This window comes from Podarcis pityusensis (genome assembly GCF_964106645.2).
Source record: "Podarcis pityusensis genome assembly, chromosome: 7".
NCBI classification, from domain to species: Eukaryota; Metazoa; Chordata; class Lepidosauria; order Squamata; family Lacertidae; genus Podarcis; species Podarcis pityusensis.
In genome coordinates, this window is record NC_138031.1 from 64,491,526 (window position 1) to 64,517,485 (window position 25,960).

At 41.3% G+C, this 25,960-nt stretch overlaps 1 protein-coding gene and 1 long non-coding RNA gene across 4 annotated transcripts; both read left to right on the forward strand.

Annotated features, from left to right (window-relative positions):
* Window positions 1–19: 19 nt before the first annotated feature.
* CAGE1 (cancer antigen 1) lies at window positions 20–24,347 on the forward strand. 3 transcript variants are annotated; one of them, XM_081014679.1, is made up of 16 exons: window positions 20–160; window positions 1,051–1,188; window positions 2,402–2,498; window positions 3,779–4,227; window positions 4,957–5,160; window positions 5,995–7,206; window positions 8,239–8,361; window positions 9,137–9,286; window positions 12,545–12,655; window positions 13,726–13,806; window positions 14,161–14,268; window positions 15,075–15,179; window positions 20,574–20,644; window positions 22,633–22,701; window positions 23,468–23,510; window positions 24,214–24,347. In XM_081014679.1, exons 2-16 carry the CDS (start codon window positions 1,105–1,107, stop codon window positions 24,325–24,327), a joined length of 3,021 nt encoding a protein of 1,006 aa, XP_080870805.1. In that variant the 5' UTR covers window positions 20–160; window positions 1,051–1,104; the 3' UTR covers window positions 24,328–24,347. The 3 variants fall into 3 exon arrangements, with proteins under 3 accessions (XP_080870805.1, XP_080870804.1, XP_080870803.1); XM_081014677.1 differs by lacking the exon at window positions 20–160 and adding an exon at window positions 280–829; XM_081014678.1 differs by lacking the exons at window positions 20–160; window positions 15,075–15,179 and adding an exon at window positions 279–829.
* LOC308482184 lies at window positions 20,651–22,515 on the forward strand. The gene is made up of 2 exons (XR_013989125.1): window positions 20,651–20,761; window positions 20,800–22,515. It is a non-coding gene; the product is annotated as an uncharacterized lncRNA (long non-coding RNA).
* Window positions 24,348–25,960: the final 1,613 nt, after the last annotated feature.

Here is a 25,960-nt window from a genome sequence, read left to right on the forward strand (position 1 = left end):
GCAGCAAACGCACCCGGAGTTAGGAAGATGCGCGCTCTGATAAGACCCAGTCCGGCTCCGGGTTGAATCTTTTAATTTGTTTTCTGAACTCAAGAATTTTTCTGCCCGTGTCTGCTCGGAATCCGTCAGCCAGGGCGAATTTAGTGGGGCTTACTCCCGGGTAAATGGGGTTGGGATTGCAACCGCCCTGAAATCTTTTGATGAAAGGCGGAACAACAACAACCTTAGACTGCTGGCCGACTGCTTGCAGGTTTGCCGCAGGCATCCACTTGGCCACTATGAGACCAGAGTGTTGGACTTAGATGCGCCATTGATCCAACAGGCTCGCTTTATGTTCTTATTATTCCGCTATGGTCGGTCTCTACCCTTTCTCGGCACCCAAAGCCCTGTGTCGATCCTAGGCGGCTCGTCTGAGCGCAGGGACTGGCAAGGGATCCCATGCTTCGTTATTTTTCCGGAACTGACAACTTGATCCTTTCCACGTTTTCTCGGAATTCAGTAGGTCCGTTTGCACACTTTACACATGGGGGGTGGGAGCCTAACTTAAGGACTTCCAAGGAAGCATAAGGAGGATCGGGTTGCGCTTGCATACATTATGCCCGGCGAGAGAAATGCGGTGTTTATTCTTAAAACTGCGCGCTCCTCTTTGCAAATGGAGCGGCTGCGGGGGCTTAAGATTCTTTGTGACGTAGGCGCGCCTTTGGCCACGTGCGCTTTTACGAACAAGAAACTGTCAACAGCCCCTTCAGAGGAGATCGGGGCATCGAGGAAGCAAGTTGCAGCCTCCTCTGGGGGAAACCTGGGGCGATCTCCATGGATCCGGAAAACTGTGAGCAACTTGGCATTTAGACCTTTGCTTTGGTTGATTTCTAATTACTTCTGCCTGTCCTGCATTGTTGTGGTGGCGCAGCCCAGTGCGAATGAACCGTTGTGCAATCGTAAAATCGCCTCTGCTTTGTTTTATGCCTTAGTAGACATGCATAGGTTTTAGGCTGCGTGTGATGCTTTAACCGTGTCTAAGGTACTGAAAATAATCTTATGTTTCTTTAGGAATTGGCACATCAGAGGAGGATTTCTTTTTGCACCTGGGAGTCTTTAACTATCATGAGTGAAGCAGTAAACCCTGTTTCCACCAGCAACATTTATTTGGACCTAGAAAGCTGCAGCACAGCTTCAGAGATCTCCCAAGTATATGCTCTTTGAATCATCACTTGTACTCTCTCTTGGCAGCTTAGGAATGTAGTTGTTTGGGCTGTAGCCACCATTATTGCCCTTGATATGCTAGAAGTCTATGAGGAGAGGAGACGGGGGGGGGCACATGTACGAAAACCAACTGAGCAGGTCTCAAGTTTGAGTAAAGCGGGGTGAAGGCCAGTGGCGTTGCAACAGGGGGTGGTGCACCCTGGGTGCCATGTCTGCGGGGGTGACAAGAAGGCACCCCGCGGGGGCACGAGCAGCCATCGTGCCGTCACATGTGGAGGACCCTCCATTCGCGACTGCAGCTGCGAGCAGAGGATCCCAGCACCGGCGGCAAACCGTTACGTACAGCGCATGTGCGGCATTGCACGCATGCGCTGTACATAGTGACGCCACACATGTGCTGTACATAGCGGTTTGCCACTGGCACCGCTTGAGTGCCGTACGGACGGCGGTGGGAACCCTCTGTCGCCACTACAGAGGATCCTGGCACCGTCCGTACGGCGCTGGAGTGCTGCCGTCGGCAAACTGCTATGTACAGCGCATCTGCGGCGTCGCTACGTACGGCGCATGCGTCGTACATAGCGACGCCCCACCCTGGGTGTCACGACGCCTTCATTCGCCCCTGGTGAAGGTTCACTGAGATGAAAATGGTGGTTTTAAACAACAACAGAGGTTTGAGTAAAGCAGGGATGGAACGCTGGGTTTGGTTTGGTTTGAAAAACAAATAACTTTTAACCAGTAGAAATAGCAGAGACGAGTACAACTCAGAAGCTGACAGCGAAAGGATAATGCAGAACAGCATCTTCTTTCTTGCTGTACTCAAACTCTGTTTCAAGCTTCCACACTCCCCTCAGTGTCACACCCTGCTCCCTCTACCCAAACCTCTGCCATTGTTTAAAACTGCCGCTATTTTTCCTCTCAGTGACTCTTCACATCCGCTTTACTCTCAACTTCTGCCATTGTTTTTTTATTATATATATTTATTATGTATGCATTATGCTATTTTATGTAAGTGTATATGCGTGTGTATGATTTAATAAAGTTTTTTTTTAAAAATTTGGTCAGTGCATTATGAACTAGTTGGAAGATTCTGAACAGTTTTCAAGGGCAGCTCATTTTATTGCTGTTGAGGTCCTGATGTCCTAAACCTCGTGTCAGTTGCAAAGGTTATTGATGACTCTTTAAAAAATAATTATTCCAGAATGAAGTGCAGGATTCAGTGAGGAAAAGTGGACTTGACTGCACACTCTACAAAGAAGACCATCATTCTGAGCTGATGTTTGAAGATTTCACATATGGTATGTGCCTTTTTTTAGCTATATCAAATGAAGCAATAGGTGCTTGAACTCTTGAATGTCTAGCCTGATCCCTTCTTTCACACGACACAGCAGGTACATGAGCACTTTTGGTTATGGAAATATTCTTTTATACATGACAGTGATTATTAGCATGGCTAATACAAGAGGTGAGGCTTGGTCATGTAAAAATTCCTGATATGTACCACAGTGCTGAACTATACTGTCTCAAAAATGATTGCAAAGCATTGCTCTGTTAAGATAGTCCTCCTATTGGCAAGAGTAGCTTGAGCATTTAATGTAAGATTGCTGTTGGCAACCCAAATAATACCACCGTCTTACTTGGCAATATATCTCCTCACAACCAAGATCCTGCTATAGTGTCCTATATTTTAGAAGTCTTCCAGAGTAGTCTCTTAATTGCCCCTTAAGTGCCCATCAGTTTAGCTCATAAAAAGTTGAATTAAAAAAAGCAATTGTTTTGGCTCCAAAGAGAAAACCAATAATTATCCTTCTTTGGCAGGGAAAGCAAATAGAGCAGTTAAAGGCCAATTAAGGACAATTCGGGACGCGGGTGGCGCTGTGGGTAAAACCTCAGCGCCTAGGACTTGCCGATCGCATGGTCGGCGGTTCAAATCCCTGCGGCGGGGTGCGCTCCCGTCGTTCGGTCCCAGCGCCTGCCAACCTAGCAGTTCGAAAGCACCCCCGGGTGCAAGTAGATAAATAGGGACCGCTTACCAGCGGGAAGGTAAATGGCGTTCCGTGTGCTGCGCTGGCTCGCCAGATGCAGCTTGTAACGCTGGCCATGTGACCCGGAAGTGTCTGCGGACAGCGCTGGCTCCCGGCCTATAGAGTGAGATGAGCGCACAACCCTAGAGTCTGTCAAGACTGGCCCATACGGGCAGGGGTACCTTTAGCTTTTAAGGACAATTCAGTTATGCTGCATCCTTTCCTGAAAGGAAATAATTACAATTGTACAAGCTGTGAAAAAGCTTCTAATTAAAGAGGCACTAGCACTGCAAAGCCTCAGTAGTTTGTTACTAGTCCACATTGCTCAACCTAGCACTATTTTTTTTTTAAATAAAAAATGTCACAAATGGGGTCCCCCAAAAAGATGAGAGGCAAAATCGGATTAAATCACTGTATTGAGGATTTCAAACTGCTGTCTCACTTTAGAACCTGCCTTACAGAGAGCAGGAGAACCACCTTTAATCCTGCACACCTGAAACGTACCACCAGTTCTCTCAGTGAATTTGACGGTGTTTTTTGTTTTAATCGGGCAGATTTTGAAGATGCTTCAGAGAAACAAATGTCGCCATTGAGCACGCTAAGAACTTGCCCTATAATGAAAGATTCCTCTTTTATCACTGAGTGGAAGGAATGCAACGAGGGATTATTGGACCAAGGAGAATCAGAGCAACAGTGCAGGATGCAGAGTTGGCCGGAGGAATGGTACAGAACGGGGGAAGAATCTGATCCAGAAGATTCACAGGAAGTCACAACCGAAAATGCCATGCAAGCAGAGGAGTTACTGGTGGAAACATCAGATGTGCCTATCATGGAAGAGTCCTTATTGGACTGCATTGTTAAGGAATCGCCCATTGTGTCAAGTTTTCTCACACAGCCCACAGGTTCTTTACTGAAGACAGATGTGTGTGCGGCTAATGAAGACTTAATTGTCCAATGGAATGGCTCAAATGCGATTGAAAAAGCATCAGATGAAGGAAATACGGTGCGCCTTCCTTTAGCTGGGCTGTAGATGGGAAGGATGGTGGTGTCAATTCTTAAGTCCAAAAAAGTAGATAGCCTAACTACCCTTTTCGAAGAATGCTGTCAGATTTCCAGGAGGTCCAAGCCCTGTACTCTTTCTATGATCTTTTATAATGAGAAATACGGGATGTACATACAGTGGAACCTCGGTTTTCAAACGAAATCTGTTCCGGAACGTTCAAAAATCAAAGGGCTGCCGGCAAAGTGAATGGTGAAAATGAAAAATGTGCTGCTGCGGAAGCCGTTTGACTTCTGAAGCGCATTTGAAAAGAGAAGCATTCACTTCTGGGTTTTCAGCGTTCAGCTTCCAAATTGTTTGGCAGCCGAGACGTTTGAAAACCGAGGTTTGACTAAATTTTTTGACTTAGAGCTTTGTGTCTGGCAAAGATATGGTTGTACAGTGGTACCTCGTGTTACATACGCTTCAGGTTACAGACGTTTCATGTTACAGACGTTTCAGGTTCCGCTAACCCAGAAGTAGTACCTCGGGTTACGAACTTTGCTTCAGAATGAGAACAGAAATCGCGGCAGCAGGAGGCCCCATTAGCTAAAGTGGTGCTTCAGGTTAAGAACAGTTTCAGGTTAAGAACGGACCTCTGGAACGAATTAAGTACTTAACCCGAGGTACCACTGTAGTAGTATATTTTCATTCCGATACAATGAACCAGCTTTGAATCCCTCTTGTTGACAGATGGAAACTGGGCACCACAACGAATCAACAAAAGATTTCCAGGACTCTGAGCTCACGGTTTTGCCAAATGCTGTGGATGAAAACCTAGATTACATTCGCACTCTGGTGCAGTCAAACAGACATTTAAAAGAACGTCTCAAGAGCAATATAGCGTGTTGTATCAGCGAAGAGAAAGTGGACGATAGCATACTTATACCAGAAAATGTAAGATTTTAAAATTTATAGCATAATAAATATTGTAGAATTGATCATAGAAAAAGCAACCATGAGAAGTGGCCGTACTATCATAATGCATCAATCAGCTTCATCAGTATAAAAAATAAAGAATCATAGTTTGATCTAATTTAAATGAGAATTGGTTCTATATTGACGTTCATCACTTGATGACTTGGAAGTACGAGTGAGCAATAGCTGATGTGACCCCACAGATGATCACATCAAATGTTATGGCTTTCGGTGGAGTCATGTACACATGATTGGGTTGTGGCTGTAGTTTAATAGCAGAAGGGATGATTTGCATTCAGAAATTCTCAGTTTCAATCCCACTTAAAATCCCCCCTGCAAAAGGATGTCAGGAAGCAGGGCTCAGAAAGAAGTACCTTTGAAACCTTGATGAGCCATTGACAGTCGGAGTAGACAAAACTGTGCTAAATGGATTCATAGACTGACTCTGCAAAACACCTTCCTGTGTTGTAAGTCAAGGCAGCAAGCACCCAGAGAAGAAACATTCCCCATCCCAGGTTAAATTATGATATGTAAAACATGTGTGAAGCAACTTTTAGTACTAAGGCACTGCCAAGAAATTAAGTATGAATCTGTTGGACTTTAGATCATGTCCACCACAAACAATCTGTACAATTGCCCAGCTTGCATACCTTGGTAGACGAAACTAAGGAGTGTGTGAGGGCAAGTAGCTTCTACAACAGTTTACAGTACATCAGTCCGCTTGTTACAGAAAGCAGATCTCATAGAAATTACTTTTCACCTGTGACGTTTTGATTTAAATATTTGCTTATCACGTGATCTGTGTTAATACAGGTTGAAAATGTGTCTGAAGGAGAGCATAACGCTGAGCCTTCACCTCTCCATTCAGAGAAGTCCTCCTTCGTGGCAGAAGAAGTTACACAAGGGGACAGAGGCGACAAAGCTCTTTCCTCAACCCATTCAACAAAGAGCTGCTGCTTGAGTCCTTATGGAGCTTCAGATAATCTCTGGAACACCCTGGAATTTAGTCCAAAGCAGTTGCTGCTTCAAGAAGGCGATATGGACTTCAGCAAGGTCATTAAGGACTTAGAACTGGACCAGCAGAAGCACCTGCCCCATATCTTGGGTCTTCAGTATGGCAGTCTATTTTCTGAGAAGACCAAAGAAATTGAGAAACTCCTTCTTGAGGAAGGAGATACGGATTTGAACAAAATCATCCAGGCACTAGAGCAAGGCCAAAAGAGGCAACAGATCCAAGTAATGGACCTTTATCATTGTGATGTTTCTTTGGAGAAAAGGTTTAAAGAGCAGGAGGTGGACTTTTTCATGAACCACAACTTCATTGACACCATCAGGAAGATGAAGGAGAACACTGCTGATCTCATAGAAGCAATGGGCAAAGTCACAGGGAAGAAGGAAGAGGCAGAGGGGTGCCCAAAGTGCATGATGGGAGCTTCAGGAAACACTAAGGATGATCTCCAGGACTTTGGGCCTGAGAAGAAAGCTCTGGCGCTGCAGTTGGAAAAGCTCAGTGCAGACTACAGAGTTCTTCAAGAAAAGCACCAGGCAGAGGTAGAAGAGAAGGTCAAATATATGGCTCAGTGTAAGGAGCTGGACTGCACTCTTCGCAAGAAAGAGCAAGAGATACAAGAACTGAATCGCGCCGTACAAAAATTGGAGCGTGAAGCCAGCAGCACCATGTCGGCTCTGCACAAACTGAGGGGAGAAAGCGAGGACGCTCAGAAGCGTTCCTTGTCCTTGGAGGCAGAACTGCAGAGGCAGAAGGACGAGAGGCTGGCAGAAAGAGAGGGACTGGGCTGCAGGTACAATATGCTGCTTGCTCAGATTAAACTCCTGCAGGCGGAATTTGAGAAGGAGCGGGCCGAGATGGAGCAAATGCAACAGCAGGTCTGTGCATTCAGAACAGAGACGAGCGGGCTGCAGGAGGAGATGGCAAAGAACAGAGAGGAGAACCGCTTCTTGCAGCTGGAGTCTGCCAGGTGGAAAGAGCAATGCAGACAAATTACAGAGCCACAAACGCTGAAGGTATACAAGGCTATCTTGAAATCATTGAGTAGCACGTAGTTTTTGTGTGTGTGTTTGTAAAGGTTTGCACATACTTTTAAAGTATGCTTTCTCTTTCTCACTCCATTCCCTGTGGCAAGATTCCCTGCTCCATCTTGTTCCTGTTACAGGGTCAGGGCTAGTGGAAGTACACTGCAAATATGAGAAGTAGGTATTCCAAAATGTTGATGGTCTTGATTTGCTCTTAGCTCAAAATTACAGATGCTTCCACGCCAGCCCTTTCCTATGGAATTACCATCCTTTGTTCACTCACAGAGATCCAATTAATGTTGCCATTATTATCCAGCTATGATTGCAGTCCAGTGTTTTCTGCACCGTCCTTGGTTTTCCTTCCCAGATCTGATCTTTTTGGGTTTTTTAATCAAATGCAATTGCAGCGTTAATGCGGGTAGTTGGTCAAAGCATATTAAAAAAATTCTTCAGAGTTCTTGTACCTTAACTTAACAGTTTTGTATCTGTTTGTTGTACTTAATTGCTTCCTGTTAATTGCCTAGGTCAGTCATGAATCGCCCCCTTTAACATGTCTGAATGGCCACAGTGTCACAAGAGAAAGGTTAATTACTGATTTCCTCTCATTATTCCAGTGCAGGGAAATTAAAGCCTTCCCCACTCCAGGATCAGAAACTAAATTTAGAGTAGTCAAGAGACTATTTATAACTTAATTCCCTGAGTGTCACCAACAAAAGGCAATGAAATGAATGGGACTAGAAAACAGGAAATGTTTAAATAACATTGGAAAGGAACCTTTACAGAATGGGACTTAGTTGTGAGTAAACATTATAGAAGGATGTTGGCTATAGGGAAAATTCAGGTACAACACAAACCTGCTTTTATTCTCCTCTGGAGGGAAGAGGTCCCCCCCCCCCCCCCAGGTCACATCTAGTTTGGTTCCTAACAGTAACTCTGAATGTGAAGATTGACAAATTATGAGTGTTTGTTTTCAGGCATATTCAAATAACCTAAGCTGATGTTCTTGCACTCTCTTCATATTAGGAGCAGCTGCATTCCCAAATGATCCAGATTCTCAGATATGAACTTGGATTAAAGAGGGAAGAGTTGAGAAAGAAAGAAGAAATAATCGAGTGGAGCATGCACATTCTGGGAAGGTTTCTTTTGGTATGCTCAGTTTTATACCATTAAGGGCAACACCCCTGAGCTTTATCATTGCTATTTTGAATTTTTGTCTGAGTGCACGTTGGGCGCTTTTAGCCTTCAGTTTCTGTCAAAACTGCACCCTTTTCCAAATGGAAGTAGTAAGAAGTACATTCCATTTTAAAAGAAAGCCAAAAAAAAGGAAGGATGAGATATTAGCCTATTTTCTCTTTAAAAAAAATCACAAACATGCATTTAAACTGGAATGTCTTTTTAAGCTCATGGAATATTTACTTTTAAGCAAAACGTACTTTTGGAAATGTTCATACAATTATGAACAGTAAGCGGCAGTTGGACAAAAGATGGCAATGATTTTGGAGTAGCTTGTTATATTAAAAATACTTATTGCAGAGATCTTTATATATTTTTTTCTTGTTCTTGTGTTTATTTTAAATAAAATATTGAACTTAGGGTAGGAGGAAACACAAGTTTTAAGCTCCCCATCCATAGCTGTAGGCCAGGCTTCCTCAACTTTGGCCCTCCAGATGTTTTTGGCCTACAACTCCCATGATCCCTAGCTAGCAGGACCAGTGGTCAGGGATGATGGGAATTGTAGTCTCAAAACATCTGGAGGGCTGAGGTTGAGGAAGCCTGCTGTAGGCAATCAAAACCCCATAATATATTTTGCTTCCATAATGCTTTTTAATAGGTTTACAATGCCGATATTCTATGTTCAACCTGTTTTCTCATTTCTTTTATTATAATCTAATGTACCTCACTGTATCCTCTGTCAAAACAGAACATGAAGTCAATGCATTCAGCTTTGTCCATCAGAGATCTCCACAGTGAAGAAGACCATTTCAATTCTCCTTATGTCCAGAAAGCATCTCACCTCTTGTCAAAAATCTGCAGTCTTCTGGCTCTTGCAGAAGGATTACTTACGTGCCAGGTAATGCAAAATACCACAGCCCTTTTCAATAGCCACCTTGATAGCACCTAAAACATGAATTCTATGGTCCATCCAGAACAACCCGTCACCCAGTATACACTGTACTGTATATTTCCAACAAGATTGAAATAAAGGATCTTTCAACTCTGCCAGTAAAACAAATCAGTCTTTATTATGTTTCCCTTCCCTCCAGCTTTTCTTCCATCACCATTATGTAGGCAGATCACATGGATGCTACTATTTAGGAAGTAGCACTTCTCTGGCTCCTAAATCATTAACTATCAGACATGACGCAAGTGCAGCATTCTCTGTCTGGGTTGTTGTTTTTGTTGTTTTGTTTTGTTGCAGGGGTTCAGAGAGGGTGGGAAACAGAATGGCAGAAGGGAAAATGCCTTGAACAGTGGCCTGCAGGGGTAGCCTGCCCAAATCAACCATGATTTTGTTCACACAAGTACATCAGACAGAAACAGTACTGACCACATTTGTGTTTTATTGTGTGCTCTTCCTTGAGTCCTTGGATAGTGCCTACGCAGTGATTGTGGTACGTTTAAATGTGCCTCCCAATTTTAAAAAGTTGGACACCTATGGATCACATAGGAAACACCCAGTTATCTCCTCCTGCTCTCTCCGTGGCCAGTGGTGCACTTTGAACAAATAACTAGCAAGGTATACACTTAGGTTTTAATTAAATGTCTGCATGTGTACTTGCGAGTTTCCCCATCCTTTTTCTATACAGTGGTACCTCTGGATGTGAACGGGATCCGTTCCAGAGCCCTGTTCGCATCCTGAAGTGAACACAACCCGCGTCTGCGCGTGCGCAGGTCGCGATTCGCCGCTTCCACGCATGCGCATGATGTCATTTTGAGCGTCTGTGCATGTGCGAGCGGCGAAACCCAGAAGTAATGCAGAGCATAACCTGAAAACACTCAACCTGAAGCATATTGAACCCAAGGTATGATTGTACTACCCACTTTTTGTGCTTCATAAATGCCAAGGTTCCATCCCTCATTATTATGAAAAAAATACCTTTGCAGGCAGAGGCAATCATGACAAGGTATCTTTGTTAGTGCAGTGTATGGTACGTTCTTCAAATGTGTAGCATAATCTCTGGTGTGGACTGGGCATGGGTGCGCTTGTATATTATTTTGCCTGCAGCAGTACAGGCAAAGTTATATACCGTATATTTTGCTCTATAAGACTCACGTTTTCCCTCCTAAAAAGTAAGGGGAAATGTGTGTGTGTCTTATGGAGCGAATGCAGGCTGCGCAGCTATCCCAGAAGCTGCCGCAGCGATCCCTCTTGCTGTTCTGGCTTCTGGGATTCAGATTTTTTTTTCTCCTTGTTTTCCTCCCCCCAAAACTAGGTGCGTCTTGTGGTCTGGTGCGTCTTATAGAGCGAAAAATACGGTAGTACACAAAGCAATAGCTTGCGTTAAAATTACATTAAATTTCCATGAGCATCGAAGTCAAGTGTATGGGAAAGTCTTCACAATTCACATTTCCCACAGGACTAAACAAGGGGAAGTATTTGTTAATGCAGAGCATCAGTTGCTTATTAGCGTCTTTGCTGACATATTCAAATGGCAGGGTGTATCCTGACATTTTGCCATTTTTTTTTTTTAAAAACTTCAGAAAACATCAAATCCCTGTTCTAAACCTGCTGAGTAAGAATTTTTTCCAGCTCTGAAAAGAATGGAATCACAGCTCGAAGCAAACTGAGTAACAACTCTTGAGTTCTGTTGGAGATAGATTTCTCTATAGTGTTCCTTACATGGTAGACCACCCATGCCTCAGCAGTCAATGAATCTGATTCCTTCCAAGGAATTATACACCCTGGTTCACATGTGGCTACATTCTTCGGTCTCACGTAGGAACCAGTGGAAAATAGGAAGTGCTTTTCCATCGGGTTATGTGGATCTATGTAACTCCTCTGAGTGCTTCCAGAGAGTCGCCTCCCCTAGCACTGGTAGCACTAAACAGAAAGTGAGAGAAGAAGTACTTCTACAAAGAGGTTCACTCTCACCTGTTAAGGTTAGAGTTGCCATTGCTGGTTATGCATAATGGTTGGTGTATCCGTTGTGTATATCTTGCTCGTTGGTTTGGACTGCCAGTAGTCAGAATGGGGATCACCATAATCCACATGTGGATTGCCAGGTCAAGTACGTCTGGAAGTACGCTAAGGAATCAAACAACTGATGAGTGAGCAACTCTGAGAAGCAGTGGGGGAAGAACAACCGCCTTCCTTCTAAAGACAAGGCCGCTCGCTGCTTCTTCCTGATGGAAATGGCTACCCAGTCTTGCCTTGGTTTTGTGCATGTGTTAAGCCATCCTAAGAATGTTTGCTACGGAGCAAATTCACTACTCAATAAAACTCTTCTGTTGAAAGCAATGGCTGAAATGTGCCTTCTTTTCTCTGAATCTCACCTTTTATTTCCCTGCTGTCTTCAGTGATGTTTACAAGCTTTCCCCTGTTGTTGTTTTTACCTGTTACCTAAACTTCAACTCTGATTCAAACTGTGAGCTGCGCTTCATCCTTGCCCACAAAAGGGCTTCTTTTTTTAAAGGGGTATCCCTACGAATTCCTTCAAGCATTCAGTGAATGCTTGAGGGGACAACAAGGAAGGCCCTCACTGGCTAGCCTCCCCTGAACTTAACATGCCTGCTGGCCAGGCCTCTCCAGCAGCTGTGTCTTCTGCATTAAGAAAAAAGGGACCCTGTGCAGGACCAATTGTGTTGGGCTTCTCTGTGCAATTGTGAGCCATGATTGTCCAGGACAGCTGGCCAGTTGAACATGCATACAGGCATACACATGTATGTCCCACTTCTGGTTAATGTCAGTGTTGCATTCCCACTGCTCCTTCATGTGTCCAGTAAATGCAGGAGCAGGTTCATATGGGCATCTGTCTATGAGTAAGAATCACTTTACTCAAAAGAGCCCATTTTGTTTGTTTCTGCGCGAGCATCTAGCCATGTCTCCTACCAGGAAGAAGGCAAGACCAGGGGAGCGATTTGTGTGCAGAACAGCTTCCTGTGGGGTCAAACTTGAATTATTTGGATTGATTTATTTCTTGAAACGTGCAAACCATTTTCTCACAGTACAACGGCTTCCTCTCCAGCACATAGCCGGGGAATTGCTGCTCTACAACCATCATGTTTAGAAATTCACTTTATTACAAGTGATGCATTAATTCTTAGGAAACTAATTGGCGTCCATTTGGAGTTTAAACAATGTTCGTTTTATGTCACTGTTGTTTGATAGGACACAGATAATCAGGCGATTGCTGAGTGTTCCACGGAAAGTGAAACTGTTATTGAAGTGAAGGGGAAAATGCAGCGCCTGTTATTTAAAAAGAAAAGCTTGGAGATAGAGGTAGGGGCACTGGTTGTTTTCCCTCCCAGTTACATCCTGCTTTTGTGTTTGCATATGTAAGAACACTCCTGTCGTCCTTAACCCTCATGTCAAAATAGCTAATTATCTTCTAAACGTGCTGTATTGTGAGACTTTGTATTTTTGTTTTGTGAACCACCCTCAGTTATTTTGATGAAGGGTATATAAATCTAATAAAGAATAATAAAACTATAAGATAGCTTGGAAACTGCAGCTGGGGCAGAATATAGCGGCAAGACTGCTGACAGGAGCAAAGTGTTATTTTTAACCTGCAAAGCTCTATATGGCTCAAGACCCCAATATCTAACAGAATACTTCCCCTAACTTGAATATATCCGGACCCTGTGTTCATCACTCGAGGCCCTCCACCAGATGCCCCCTCTGCAGGGCCGGCCCATTCATGAGGTAATGTGAGGCAACCACCTCAGGCAGCAGGATCCACCAGGGCAGCAGATTCAGCTTCCAAGGAATAAATCACCTGCTGCTGCTGCCACTGTAGCAATGGCAGCGACGGCTGCGGTGTGCTCCTTGGAGCCACTCTGAGATTGATAGTTATGTTCTGAGAAAAAGCTCTGTGGTCTGCATACGACAGAGAATATATACGGTAAATCCATAAAGTACCACTTATGAATTCAGGGCACATACAGCTATTCTCGATGGGAGGTTGGTCTGTACGTCTGAGTCTTGTTCATGAGAATGCTGTGCAATGGCAGGTGAACTTCATAAGGATCCTCTGCGTTCTGTCATACGGACAAAAACAACACATTTCAACCATCAATCCTTATATTTCTTACAAAATAAGCGATAAACTGAACTACCTGCCCTGCCACAAGTACAGGAGCAGTCTGCTGGGATCAATTAATGTGCCATAGCAAGATGGATAGTGATTTAACATGAATAAAATTTACCACTTCTTGAATATGTCAGTTTTGCTTTGGGATATATGTATAGCATATAAGAAAGTCTGGGGAGAAGCAAAACACAACTGAATGAAATATGTTCAATTTTCCCTTTCCCTCTCTTGCCTATAATTCATCACTATAAATATTTAGTTGAGGAAACACAAGGAAAACATAGCAGCCATGAGGGAGTTGATAATTAATGAGAAAGCGTCTGAAGACCCCGATACTGAGGTGAGTTCAGTATTATGAAAAAGAACAGAAATTAAAAGAAAATCAGAAGGAGAATTGGATTTCGTGTATTATGGAGCATTACTGTACTTTAAAACAAGAAGTTCCATTAATATGGCTGCAGTCCTATATACTTACTTGGGGGGACTTAACCATGGGGTAGATACTGTAGACTTGCTATGTATACAGTATAATAATAAAGGGCTGCTATTGCTAAGAAAAGTAGCAAATATGGGATACATTCCTAAACAGACTTATTAGGGAGTAAGCCAAATGGAAGTAAGCAGGACAAGTAAACATACTAGGGTTATGCTGTTAAAGGCTAATGCCTTGTTCTCTATGGGTATTTATTCACAGGCTACAGAAACTGGCGAAGAGGAATCAGAAAATGGAAAAGACCTGCCTGATCTTCTGAGAACAAAACTGAGTGAATACCACAAGCAAACTGATGAGCTCCAAGCTGAGGTGAGTAGTTATGAGAGAAAGAGGGCTCAGGAATCATTTCCATGAAATTGCTTCCATTTCCAGAAAACTGGGATTCCTGTTATCGTTGGCAAGACCTAAATCCTTGGAAGGTATTCAGAAGACATCTGTGGGAATCTTGATTCTGTTACATGCCTGATGGTTGCCGCCTCATGGTTGTTGAAAGGGATCAGTTTTAGCCCAAAACAGCAACAAAGGAATTAGCCCTCATAATGGATAGCTCCTCTGGTTAGAGTGTGAAGCTGATAACGCCACGGTCATGGGTTTAATCCCCATGTGGGACAGCTGTATATTCCTGCCTTGCAGGGGGTTGGACTAGATGATCCTCAGGGTCCCTTTCAACTCTACAGTTCTATGATTCTGTAAGCAAAGAGCCAAGAGCAGCTTGCTTTGAATAGCTCCTGGGTGCACTTCTAGAGGCACTTCCACACAAAATAGTTTCTGGATAAAACAAATTGCCCTATAAGCACATGCTTGTATGGGGCTTAGTCCATTACTTCATTGAAGAAGCATTCATTTCCCAAGGGAAAAAAACGGGCACACTCCTGAGATGGTGTGTCGATTGTACCAGCTGTTCCCAGGATGTATCCCAGGAAAAATAGTTGGTGTTGACAGGCTTAATCTATGGCTGAACATGACTACCACTAGTAATGTGCTGGGCACTTTGGAGAACACAAAAATAATGGGTGGTATTCAATGACCTTTTACTCAGAGTAGACCCATTAAAATGAGTCAACCTGGCCAAGTTATATCCATTAATTTTAATGAGACATTCTTTCTTTGGAAAGATTAAAGCACTGGAAGCTAATCTGGCATCCAAAGAAGAAGTATGCAAGAAGCTCACTGGAGAAATTGTCGAGCTTCAGAAGGACTTGGGCAGCTTGACATGCAAGGTATGAGCACGAGCTGATGTTACTCTGACAAGGTTGAAAAACTCAGTTCACTTTCAAAACATAATAACTGTAATCTGGAGTTGTACTATCTCCAGTAGTACTAACTCCATTGCTAGATTGGGTGCAGGTTTATCTGGTCCTCTTGTTGAAACTACACTGAAAAGGATATATCAAGAACTCTGGCCAAAAGTTTCAATGTAAGGAATAATTCCTACTCAAGAGTTGAAATGAAAAACGTGTGTATTCTGCTAAGAATAACAGTTTGAAGCTAGTAGTAGATTTAAACACAACGTATAAGTATGATAGTTTTAAAGTAATGGTAAGTTTGGATACAACGTTTAAGTGCAGAAATAATGTCGTTTCAAATATACAATGATATAGTACAAAGGTACATGAAATACCAGTGCACAACAATTGTTTTATACAAGTCTCAATAGCAGTCAAAACGAGTCCACATTATATAAAATTAGAATAAAGAATAAAGAATGAAGGATCAAATGGGGCCAAAAAGGAGTATCCGGAGTGTGAATCAGATGTACGGTTCAGTGGTGGTAACCAGGACAGGGCCCTGTTTCGGAGTACACGCCTTCTTCAGCTGGTAATATCAAAAAATATGTCAAGATAGATCAAGGTGCTTCAATCCATAGATAATAAATATAATAAATTATATACATTCTAAAGTATGTTAACACATATTATGATATTTGGTTCCATACCTCGGTTTTTTGACGACTATAAATCTGTTGGAAGTCTGTATCATTTAGTTCTTTTATGTTTCTATTTCGACATGCGTCTAGAAATAAGGATTTCCAAGAGTTATTATTTCCAGTCAAATTATTTGTGAAAAACGGACATCAGTTCAGTGTTTTCTCACCTTAGATAATTGCATCCAAGTTTTCTTGCGTTTCTCTGTGCGTTTTCTATTAGGGAGTGAAATCATTGTCTTATATGTGTGTCTGTGGGAGAGGGAGGATAGGCTCTCCCTTCTTAAAGGTGTAAACAGAGAAGGGATTTAAAGTCCAAGGCCATCTATGGTGGTTTATTAGAGAAAAGAACTGTAGTCTTGACGTTCATTCAAGCCCTTGGGGGACATCGTTTCAAACAAATGAATATATCGTGCTTCCTGTTGTAACAATAGTCTATCAATATTTCTCCTGGTATAGAGATCTACTTTTGGTTTCCAAATAATAAAGAAGACAAAATCCTCTTCCGTGTGTTTTTGTTGTATGTAATGTTCCACCATTGGGGCTTCTCGTATTCTGTTACGGATCCGTGATCGATGTTCATTTATGCGTAGTTTAATTGGTCTGGTGCTTTTGCCTATATATATCTTTTGGCATGGGCATATCCATGCATACACGCTATTCTTCGTGTTACAGTTACTAAAATGTTCAATCTGAAACTTGAAGCCAGTCTGTATGTTGGTGAACTCCTTTACTTGTAGTGCGTATTTGCATACATTGCAGCTACCACATTTGTAATGGCCTTTAGTTGATGCTTCCGGGTATGTAAGTTGGTCCGATTTCACCAAATAATTCCTCAGTGATTTGGGTTTTTTTAGGCCAATTATAGGTGGTTTTTGACATCCTGGGATGTTGGATAACAAATGCCAATGTTTATATATGAGTTTCTTAATGCTAGAAGTATGTGGTGTAAATTGCAGTGATGTGCAAATACGATCCTCTCTAGGTTTATCCGAGGTTTTTATAACAAGAAGATCTTTCCTGTTTTTCATTTCCGCTCTATCTTGAGCCGCAGCAAGAGTCCGTGATGTGTATCCTCGTTGTAATAAGGACTGTGTGAGTTGGTAGGCCGCTATTTTGTAGTCATGTTGGGACGATGCATTTCTTTTTAGTCTTAAGTACTGTCCATACGGTAGATTATTCAATAAATGTGGAGCGTGGAAGGATGAAGCGTGTAATAATGAATTTCGATCAGTCGGTTTATGGTATGGGCGGATCTTAAGTTGTTGGGAATGATCTTTAAAGACTGTAACATCCAGAAAATTAACTGATGTATCATGAATGGTACCAGACAATCGTATATTTGGATCTTGGTCGTTGATCCATTGGAGGAATTGTGTTGCTGTGTCTTGATCCTGTATAACGAAGAACAAATCATCTATAAACCGATAATATTTGATTATTTTGGATCTAAAAAGATTGTTGTCATGAAGGATGAAAGTTTTTTCAAAGTGTATCATGTAAATATTCGCAATAGAAGGGGCACAGGCAGAGCCCATCGCTACGCCTTTGATTTGCAGATAGAACTGTTTTAAATAACGAAAAAAGTTATAATCCAAAATGATGTCCAGAATATCGAGCAAAAAATGTGTTGGAGGTTCTCTCGTGAGTCTGGAATCCCAAAGAGTTTCTATAATCGACCTGACTTCAGGTAATGGGACATTTGTATACAGCGACTCGACATCCAGGGTGACAAGGGAGGCCTCCTTTGGTATGGTAGTGTTCTCAACGTGTCCAATAAATGTTTTCGTATCCAGAATATAAGACGGAGTGTCGATGGCGAATGGATGCAAATAATGTTCCATATACTGACAAAGGGGTTCCAAAAGAGAGTCATTACCTGAGACAATCGGTCTGCCTGGTGGAGCATCAAGTGATTTGTGAATTTTTGGAAGTATATAAAATACTGGGGTACGTGGATACTTATTGACTAAAAATTCAGTTGTTTTCTTATCGAGGTATCCAAACGATATGCCTTCCGATAAGGTGGTCCTGATTATTCTGGAAACGTCGTCAGTAGGGTCTTTGGGCAATGGTTTATAAAAATTGCTATTTTGCAGTTGTCTATTTACTTCTGCGGTATAATCCTGAGTATTCATAATGACTATGGCTCCGCCCTTATCTGCTGGTTTTATCACAATATTCTCATCCGATTGAAGGCTAGCAATGATTTCTCTATCCTTTGCGGTAAAATTCCTTTTGTGTGGAGGTGGTCTTCTCTTTTCTATTTTATTAATGTCTTCTAGTAAAACCTGATAGAATGCATTCAGGCGGGCATTATCTACATGCGGGTTAAATGATGAGTGAACGCGGAATGGCGATGGTGTAGTCTGAAAATTGCCAAAGTGGCACCTTAATTTAACAAGACGTACAAGTTTGAAGATGTCCACCCTTGTCTGGAACGCATTATATTTAGGTGTGGGAACAAATCCCAGTCCGAGATTTAAAATTCTCTCTTCTTCATGGGTTAGTGTGCGTTTGGATAAATTTACAACTAAAGACGTCGTTGTTGATTGCGGCGCTTGGGAAAACCCTGTTGTTTAGAATAATCAATGGTGTGTGGACGTAAATCGTATTGTCTTAATTGTCTGGGTTGTCTTATCTGTCGATGTGGAATTTGTTCCTGTGAGTCGCTCTGTTCGGAAGATTCAGTACTGCTGGATGAAAATTCAGTTGTTGATCTAGGTTGAATACTAGTGTTCATGGATTTCTGCATCCATGGGAACACGTGATCTGATTCGTAATCCCTACGATCGCGTTCAAACTTCCTTAGTTTCTCAATTTTTATATTATCCGAATAATTCTTAAGTTCTACTTGTAATTGTTTAAATTTAGATTCAAACGTCTCCAAATCAAATTGTTTATGTAATTCCTCAGTGATTCCAACAGCTTCTTTGTCCAAACGTTCAGTCTCTTTAATTGCAAATTCTGTGATTAAAGTCATCAGGTCAAAAGAACATCTATTTAGAATGGACATCCATTTAATTTTAAATTCTTCATTATTGGAAAATAAAGTTGGAGCTTTTTGAATGCGTAATCCTCTGGGTATCCTCTGAACTTTAGTGTAATCGGCCATGAGTCTGGCGTGTAGGTTGTATCTAGTTTGTCTTTTTAGAATATTTAGATAAGTGTTCCAATCATTGTTAGGTTTGATAGGAGTTTCATTTGTAAGGGAAGGTGAGAAAACACTGAACTGATGTCCGTTTTTCACAAATAATTTGACTGGAAATAATAACTCTTGGAAATCCTTATTTCTAGACGCATGTCGAAATAGAAACATAAAAGAACTAAATGATACAGACTTCCAACAGATTTATAGTCGTCAAAAAACCGAGGTATGGAACCAAATATCATAATATGTGTTAACATACTTTAGAATGTATATAATTTATTATATTTATTATCTATGGATTGAAGCACCTTGATCTATCTTGACATATTTTTTGATATTACCAGCTGAAGAAGGCGTGTACTCCGAAACAGGGCCCTGTCCTGGTTACCACCACTGAACCGTACATCTGATTCACACTCCGGATACTCCTTTTTGGCCCCATTTGATCCTTCATTCTTTATTCTTTATTCTAATTTTATATAATGTGGACTCGTTTTGACTGCTATTGAGACTTGTATAAAACAATTGTTGTGCACTGGTATTTCATGTACCTTTGTACTATATCATTGTATATTTGAAACGACATTATTTCTGCACTTAAACGTTGTATCCAAACTTACCATTACTTTAAAACTATCATACTTATACGTTGTGTTTAAATCTACTACTAGCTTCAAACTGTTATTCTTAGCAGAATACACACGTTTTTCATTTCAACTCTTGAGTAGGAATTATTCCTTATATTGAAACTTTTGGCCAGAGTTCTTGATATATCCTTTTCGGTTTATCTGGTCCAGCATTCTGCTCCCAACCATGGCCAGACGTGTCTGGAAGCTCTTTACTGAGCTACTGACATCCCTGAAACAAAGCTCCAAACACATTGAAACTTGGTTAGATTTACACCTAGCTTCATCCACCTTTGAACAAACATTCCCCACAAAAAATGCCTAGGCTAGAATAAATCACAGACACTTAACTTTGCAAAGATTTTACTTACAGAGTTTTCAGAAGTAAGAGCAAGCAACTCTCCATCTATTGGCAGTAAAATAAAGAATAAAATGTTGCAAGTGACTTAAAAGGAAAGAACTTGTTTTCATTACAAAAAGAATGGCAAAGATGCAGGCTGTAAAAAATCTCTTTTTGGAGAGATGCAGTTCACTTGCAGGATCAGATGTGCGCCACCCTTGTCATAGTGCAAAGTGATAGTGTAAACATACCAGTAAGATCCACCTCCAGCCCATTTAACTCATTTAATTACCCCAGTGGATTCACTGGGATTATATGCAGTGATTTTAAAAAAATTGATTTCTGTATGCCACGCTCATGTGGATGAAGTTCCATAGATCAGTGATAATACTGATATTTATGTATTGCTATAATGTTGCAAAAGGGCAGGATTTACAAGTGTACTCAAGGCAGATCACAATTAATAAAATATCATATACAATCAAAGATGTGATAATGTGCTTTAATTGAGATTTCACTGGCTGTGTTCTCTTTTGTACTATGCTAAATCATTTTCTGATTTTATTTTAAAAGGTGACATCATATGAGGAAATTATTGAATGCGCTGACAAAAGGCTTGAACAAGCCAATTCAGAAATATCTGAGTAGGTATACCACTGCTGCTGGATTCTTTTCTGTTGTATATGTTCCAGAAACACATAGCAAGAGACAATTCCAGCACTTGGAAAACTGAGTGAAACCTAAATGAAATCTTGTACTTGGTTTCATGCAGTTACTTGGTTAGACCGCGTGGAATCAGGTGTTTTAGCACTGCAGTATTTCATAGAGCCACTTCAGATTAGCAGCTCTTGAACCAAATGCTGGGCTGATATTAAAGCACATGGCTGCACCCATTTGATACAGTTTTGGCAGCCACCAGAGAGAGACGTGTGGCGTCACTGCTCTCTAGCTAAATCAAACAGCTGCTGTGCTTCTTGAGGAGGAAGTGTGTTCAGCTCAATGTTCTCTGGGGTTGCAAATTAACTTGCGCTGTTTTGGTGTGAAAGCAGCCTACAGATTCAGTCTCAGGGCTTAGTCCGTTCCAGGTTCACACCTGACCACACCGCTATTTTCAGTGGCAAATGATGCATGGCACGACATCCATGTGTAAGGAAGCCTCCGTAAGAAGGGGGTGCTTTTCACCAAAGTAGAGCCACAAATAGATCAATGCTTCCTCCCCCCCCCTTTTTTTTAAATTGTGCCACTGTTTTGGAATTTTATTAACCTCTCAAATCGGGGGTCTGGAATCCCACAGGGATGAAAACAAGTGTCAGATAGTGTCAGGAGGAAACAAAATGGAAGAAGCAGCATTAAGCAGGCCATTTCCCCTTATTGGAGGGTTGGAAACCTCAGGCCTGAGGGCCAAAGGTCGCTCTCCAGGCGCGACTGCAGTCACATTAGCAATGGCCAGGGATTGATTTTGGGATTGAGTGACGGGAAGAAACATAATGGACAGAATAATTGTCCCTCAGGACTTTCCCTTAGCCAAACTGTCCTGAGTCACTCTTCACGTCATCCTCAGGTGCTTTTGTGTGACAAAAAGATCCCTGCTCTGTTCCTTCTCTCACACAAAAGTGTCCCACACTAAGGGCGCTTTATGACAGAGAAAGAACCAGAGAAGACAGAGAAAGAGCCTCTCAGTTTTTAAATCTGTATTTTAATTTTGGGGATATGGTTTCATTTCTGTTTTCTTTATGCTGCTTTTGATTTTGTGGCTTTGTGCCTTATTTCGCCTTTACGTGGCTTCCATATTTATTTATTTGTTAAACTGCCTGAAAAGTTTATGTTCTCTGAAAACATACAAATGCTGACTGATAAATAAATAGTAAATAGTAAATGGGAGTTATTTGTTAATTTCAGTATACTCAAGCTTATTTCTTCCTACCCAGAAGAAAGTGGCAAAGTCAGGTATTTTGTGAATGGTCACAGGCAAATTAAGAGTCTGGGGGGGGGGGGGAGTGAACTTTATACATATACAATCTGCAGCATTAAATCAAAACAGCGAAGGCATGTAGAGGTGATCTTATGACTGTCCCAAATTCACTTCTCTTGGGGAATATTTGAAACTTGAACCTAAAGGACTTTCAGGAAGTGTTGCAACACCTTCTTCTGTAGACCGGCTTTCAAGGCACACATTTGGAGTTTTCATACATTTAGTGCAGTAGTTTATATTTTATGTTGGGGTTTGCTGGGTGATCATTTTTTAAATGTGATGTTGCTTTCAGCCCTTAGAAATCAAAATTATGACAATTCCATTATTATTTCAGATACAAATTTCAGACGCATATGAAGAAACTCTTTTTGGATTGTAAAAGTGAAATTGCAAATCTATCTACAAACCAAGAACTTTAGCTGTCTGGGTTTTTTCAAGTGTATTTGTATCCCGAGTCTCAAAATATTTATTTATTTTTCTTGGAAGCAAACTGCATTGACATCAATTGGACTTATTTCCAAGTAAATGTGTTTCAGACCGGAATAGCAGTTTGCAAGTCGTCATTGCAGTGACAGCCTATATCTTGATAAATTATATGAGAACATACTGCATATAACTGAAACAAATGTACCAATCGGTTAAATTGTCTCTTACTGGCAGTTTAGAGAAAAGAAACCAGGATTTGGAAGATTTAATTAAGAAGTTCAAAATGAATACCAGAAAGCTGAGGTAAACTTCATATATATTTCACATTCAAGAAGAGGAGGGTTCTGAAAGTGCTCACATTATTATCAAACTTACGAATGTCTTCCTTTACATACAACTTGCATAGACAGGTAAACATAATCTTGAAGTGCTTCTTATAAAATAATAAAATGTGGCCACCACCTAACTATAGCTCCCATCTGCTAATATTTGGGGGCCCTCCAGAGCACAAAAAATCGTATTCTCATAATTTTTGCTCACGAGGGTATTGGGACAGTTATGCATACCTTCCAACATGTCGAGTCCCAGTACCATCACATAAATTTCAGGCTTCAACTATCAGGTGGATAATATGCCTGCATTTGTTCTGTTACTGTGCATATGTATTTCATGAAAAATGCACCTACAATTATGTTGCCTGAAGTTGCCCATTAAACCCATAGTGGCCATATACTTGCACATAGCAGTACCATGACAGCCGTTATAAACAGGAAAAGATGCTGCCAGGAGGACAATCAGACTAGGGAAAATAGAGGAAGGGGGAATGAACCTTCTGCACTTGCTGTTTCCTGTTTAAAAAAGAATATTTGAGATTATATTGCCTGCATTTGCCTGTAACATCTAATCTAGTCCTCAGTGCTGTTAGCCTTGTGTACTTGTGGGTATTGATTCAATCTTGGGCAGTTACTTTACTCTCTGCTGTCTGTCTCACTCCCCAAACTTACATGGCCAGAAGTTACATTTTCAAGTGGGGAAGCATTAAGTGAGCACTTTCTTTATGTTTCCACAGGCAAGGGTGGTCTTCATTTTTCCCAAAAATGTGGATTCAGGGGGTAAGTCAAGATATATTGCCCTAAATAAGGATCAGCAACTGGAGACCGGGGTCCAAATTTTGCTCCTGGAAGGGTAATGCTGGTCCCTTATCAGGCCAACTAAGGTTTTTAATGCCATCTGTTCCCCAAACAGCACTGTCATAAACTACTTTGCTTTAGTGTAAGGCAGACTGCAAATGTTTAAATAAAGAATTATCATTTTTATTCAGATGTTTTAAGAAAATATAGCATATTATGTGTAGTTGTATTGGAGACAGTCCAAAGTTAAGCACTTATCTTTCACTGATTTCCATAGAAGAGTCAAAAACATACTTAATTCTGTTAACGGCATAAGACTGTTTATATAAGACAAAACAAAGCACTTTAAGTTCCTTTGGATCATTATCTGTAATCTCATGTTGCAATTTTCAGCATTACATATCAAAATTATATAAACAGAGAGAGATATAACATTAAGTCTGTAATCCTGTGTAATTTTCCTGGGAGTAAGTTCCATTGAAAACAGTGGGGCTTTCTCTTTTGAGTAAGCTTGTACGATTGCACTGTTAGGCCTTCTCAGAGTATACCCACTGAAATAACCAGGGTTAAGTTACTCCATTAATTTCACTGGGTCTACTCTGCGTGCAACATAGTTGGATATCACCTTTAGTGACTTAAAGTTGAAGGAAAATCTGAACTGTAACCGTTTTCCTTCCATTTTCAGGATTTTCAAAAACTGAGTGGAACCCATTTAGTTACTAAAGGACAAACAATTAAATATGCCAAGTATGATTGTCATTGTCACTGCAGCAAAGTAGGTTTACAAATGACATATTAAAGTTGATTAAAAAATAGAAACCTTCTTCATTTTTTTCTTGGTTTGTGAGTATAATTTTCTTTTCTTATTATTAGGAGACAACAGTTTGAAGTGTGTTTGAATACAGTGAATTCTTTTCCAAAGATGCTGCTAGGTGAATTAAAGAATGAACACTCTTTCATGTCTTAACACATAATTCAGGTTGAGATATCTAACCTTGTTTGATCCCAAAATTTCTGATTCTTAACCTACCCAAGTACATTGAAGTTTTACACCTTCTACTTCCCAGACACCAAGATCTGCTTCCCAATATGCAGTATTATATCCACATAGATTCTGCTGTCCAATAAGTTCCAGTGCTAGAAATAATACCTAGTTAGAAAAACAAGTAATGCATTTACTGAAATGTAATCTTATGCCTATTAACACAGAGGAATGACCCACTGAGTTCAACAGAATTTACACCCAATTGGGGTTGAGGCAAGTACTGTGCAGTTATTTATTTAAAGATTTTAAAAGCCCAGTCTTCAGCCAAAAAAGGCTCCTAGAGCTTACAGTTCATTAAAAAGGTTTTGCAATCGAGTTTGCAATTGCAAAAGTCAGAGCCATTCAAGCAGGACCACCCCCAAGTAAGTACTCTAAAGCTGCAATTGTGTTCACACTTAATTCGCTGCTTGCATTTCAGGGACCTCTGGCTGGGAAGCTCTATTTAGTTGCCCCACTGAATTTTTATCCCACAACAATGTGTGTGGTACTTGTACAGGAATGCATTTGAAATAGTCTTCAGCTTCTTATGAGTTATCAAGGGCGCCATCTCCAAGCACCCACAATTTTTGTTGTTGTGGGTGCACTGCAGGGTTGCCGACGCAACTTCTGGTGCCTCACAAAACACCAAAAGTCATGTCCAAGGCATCGCAAGAGCACAGAGATGCTGTCTGAGGCATCCATAGTAACCTGGGGCCCAAGTCGGCACGCCTGTGAGTTATACCTTTCCAGGGACTTGTTGGGAAACCATGCAGAATTTTGGTGATTGGTTCCTGACTGGACCAATTTGGAAGACAAAGATTAAAGGTTGAAGAATGCAACTCTCTGTACTACTTCTGAAAGAACCCTTGTCATTGTACTATACTTTACTCTTAATTTCAGAAGCAGCCGGACAGAGTATGCTAATGTTGGTTTGGGATTGTTTTAAAAGGCAATCTTTTCTAAAATGGGCCAGTGTGAAAACATGGAAGATACTTTGTTGCCATAATAATAATAATAATAATAATAATAATAATAGGCAGTCTGGCCCAGCACTTCATTTTGGCACAAGGCACTGTTAACGAAACCACACCTCTGAGCCCCACAACCTGTTTAAGGGATTCTCACTTCGTAAGAGGGAGATGCTTGTGTGTCCTGTCATACTGAAGAGGATTGTGTGATGGCAGTAGTGGATATTTTCCTCATTCCCGGGTGCAATAAACCACACGGTTTACAGGGGGAAAAGGGGGAATCTCATTTCCGCTCATATGGGAGCTTCTTTGAGGTAAGGAGGCACCCGCTAGATAAACCCCATTATCTCACTTCCCGGACTCTCATCACTGGAAGGAGCTTGTTTTCCTGCTTGTCCCACATGTATTGCTCACCTCCACAACAGGGATATTTAAATGCT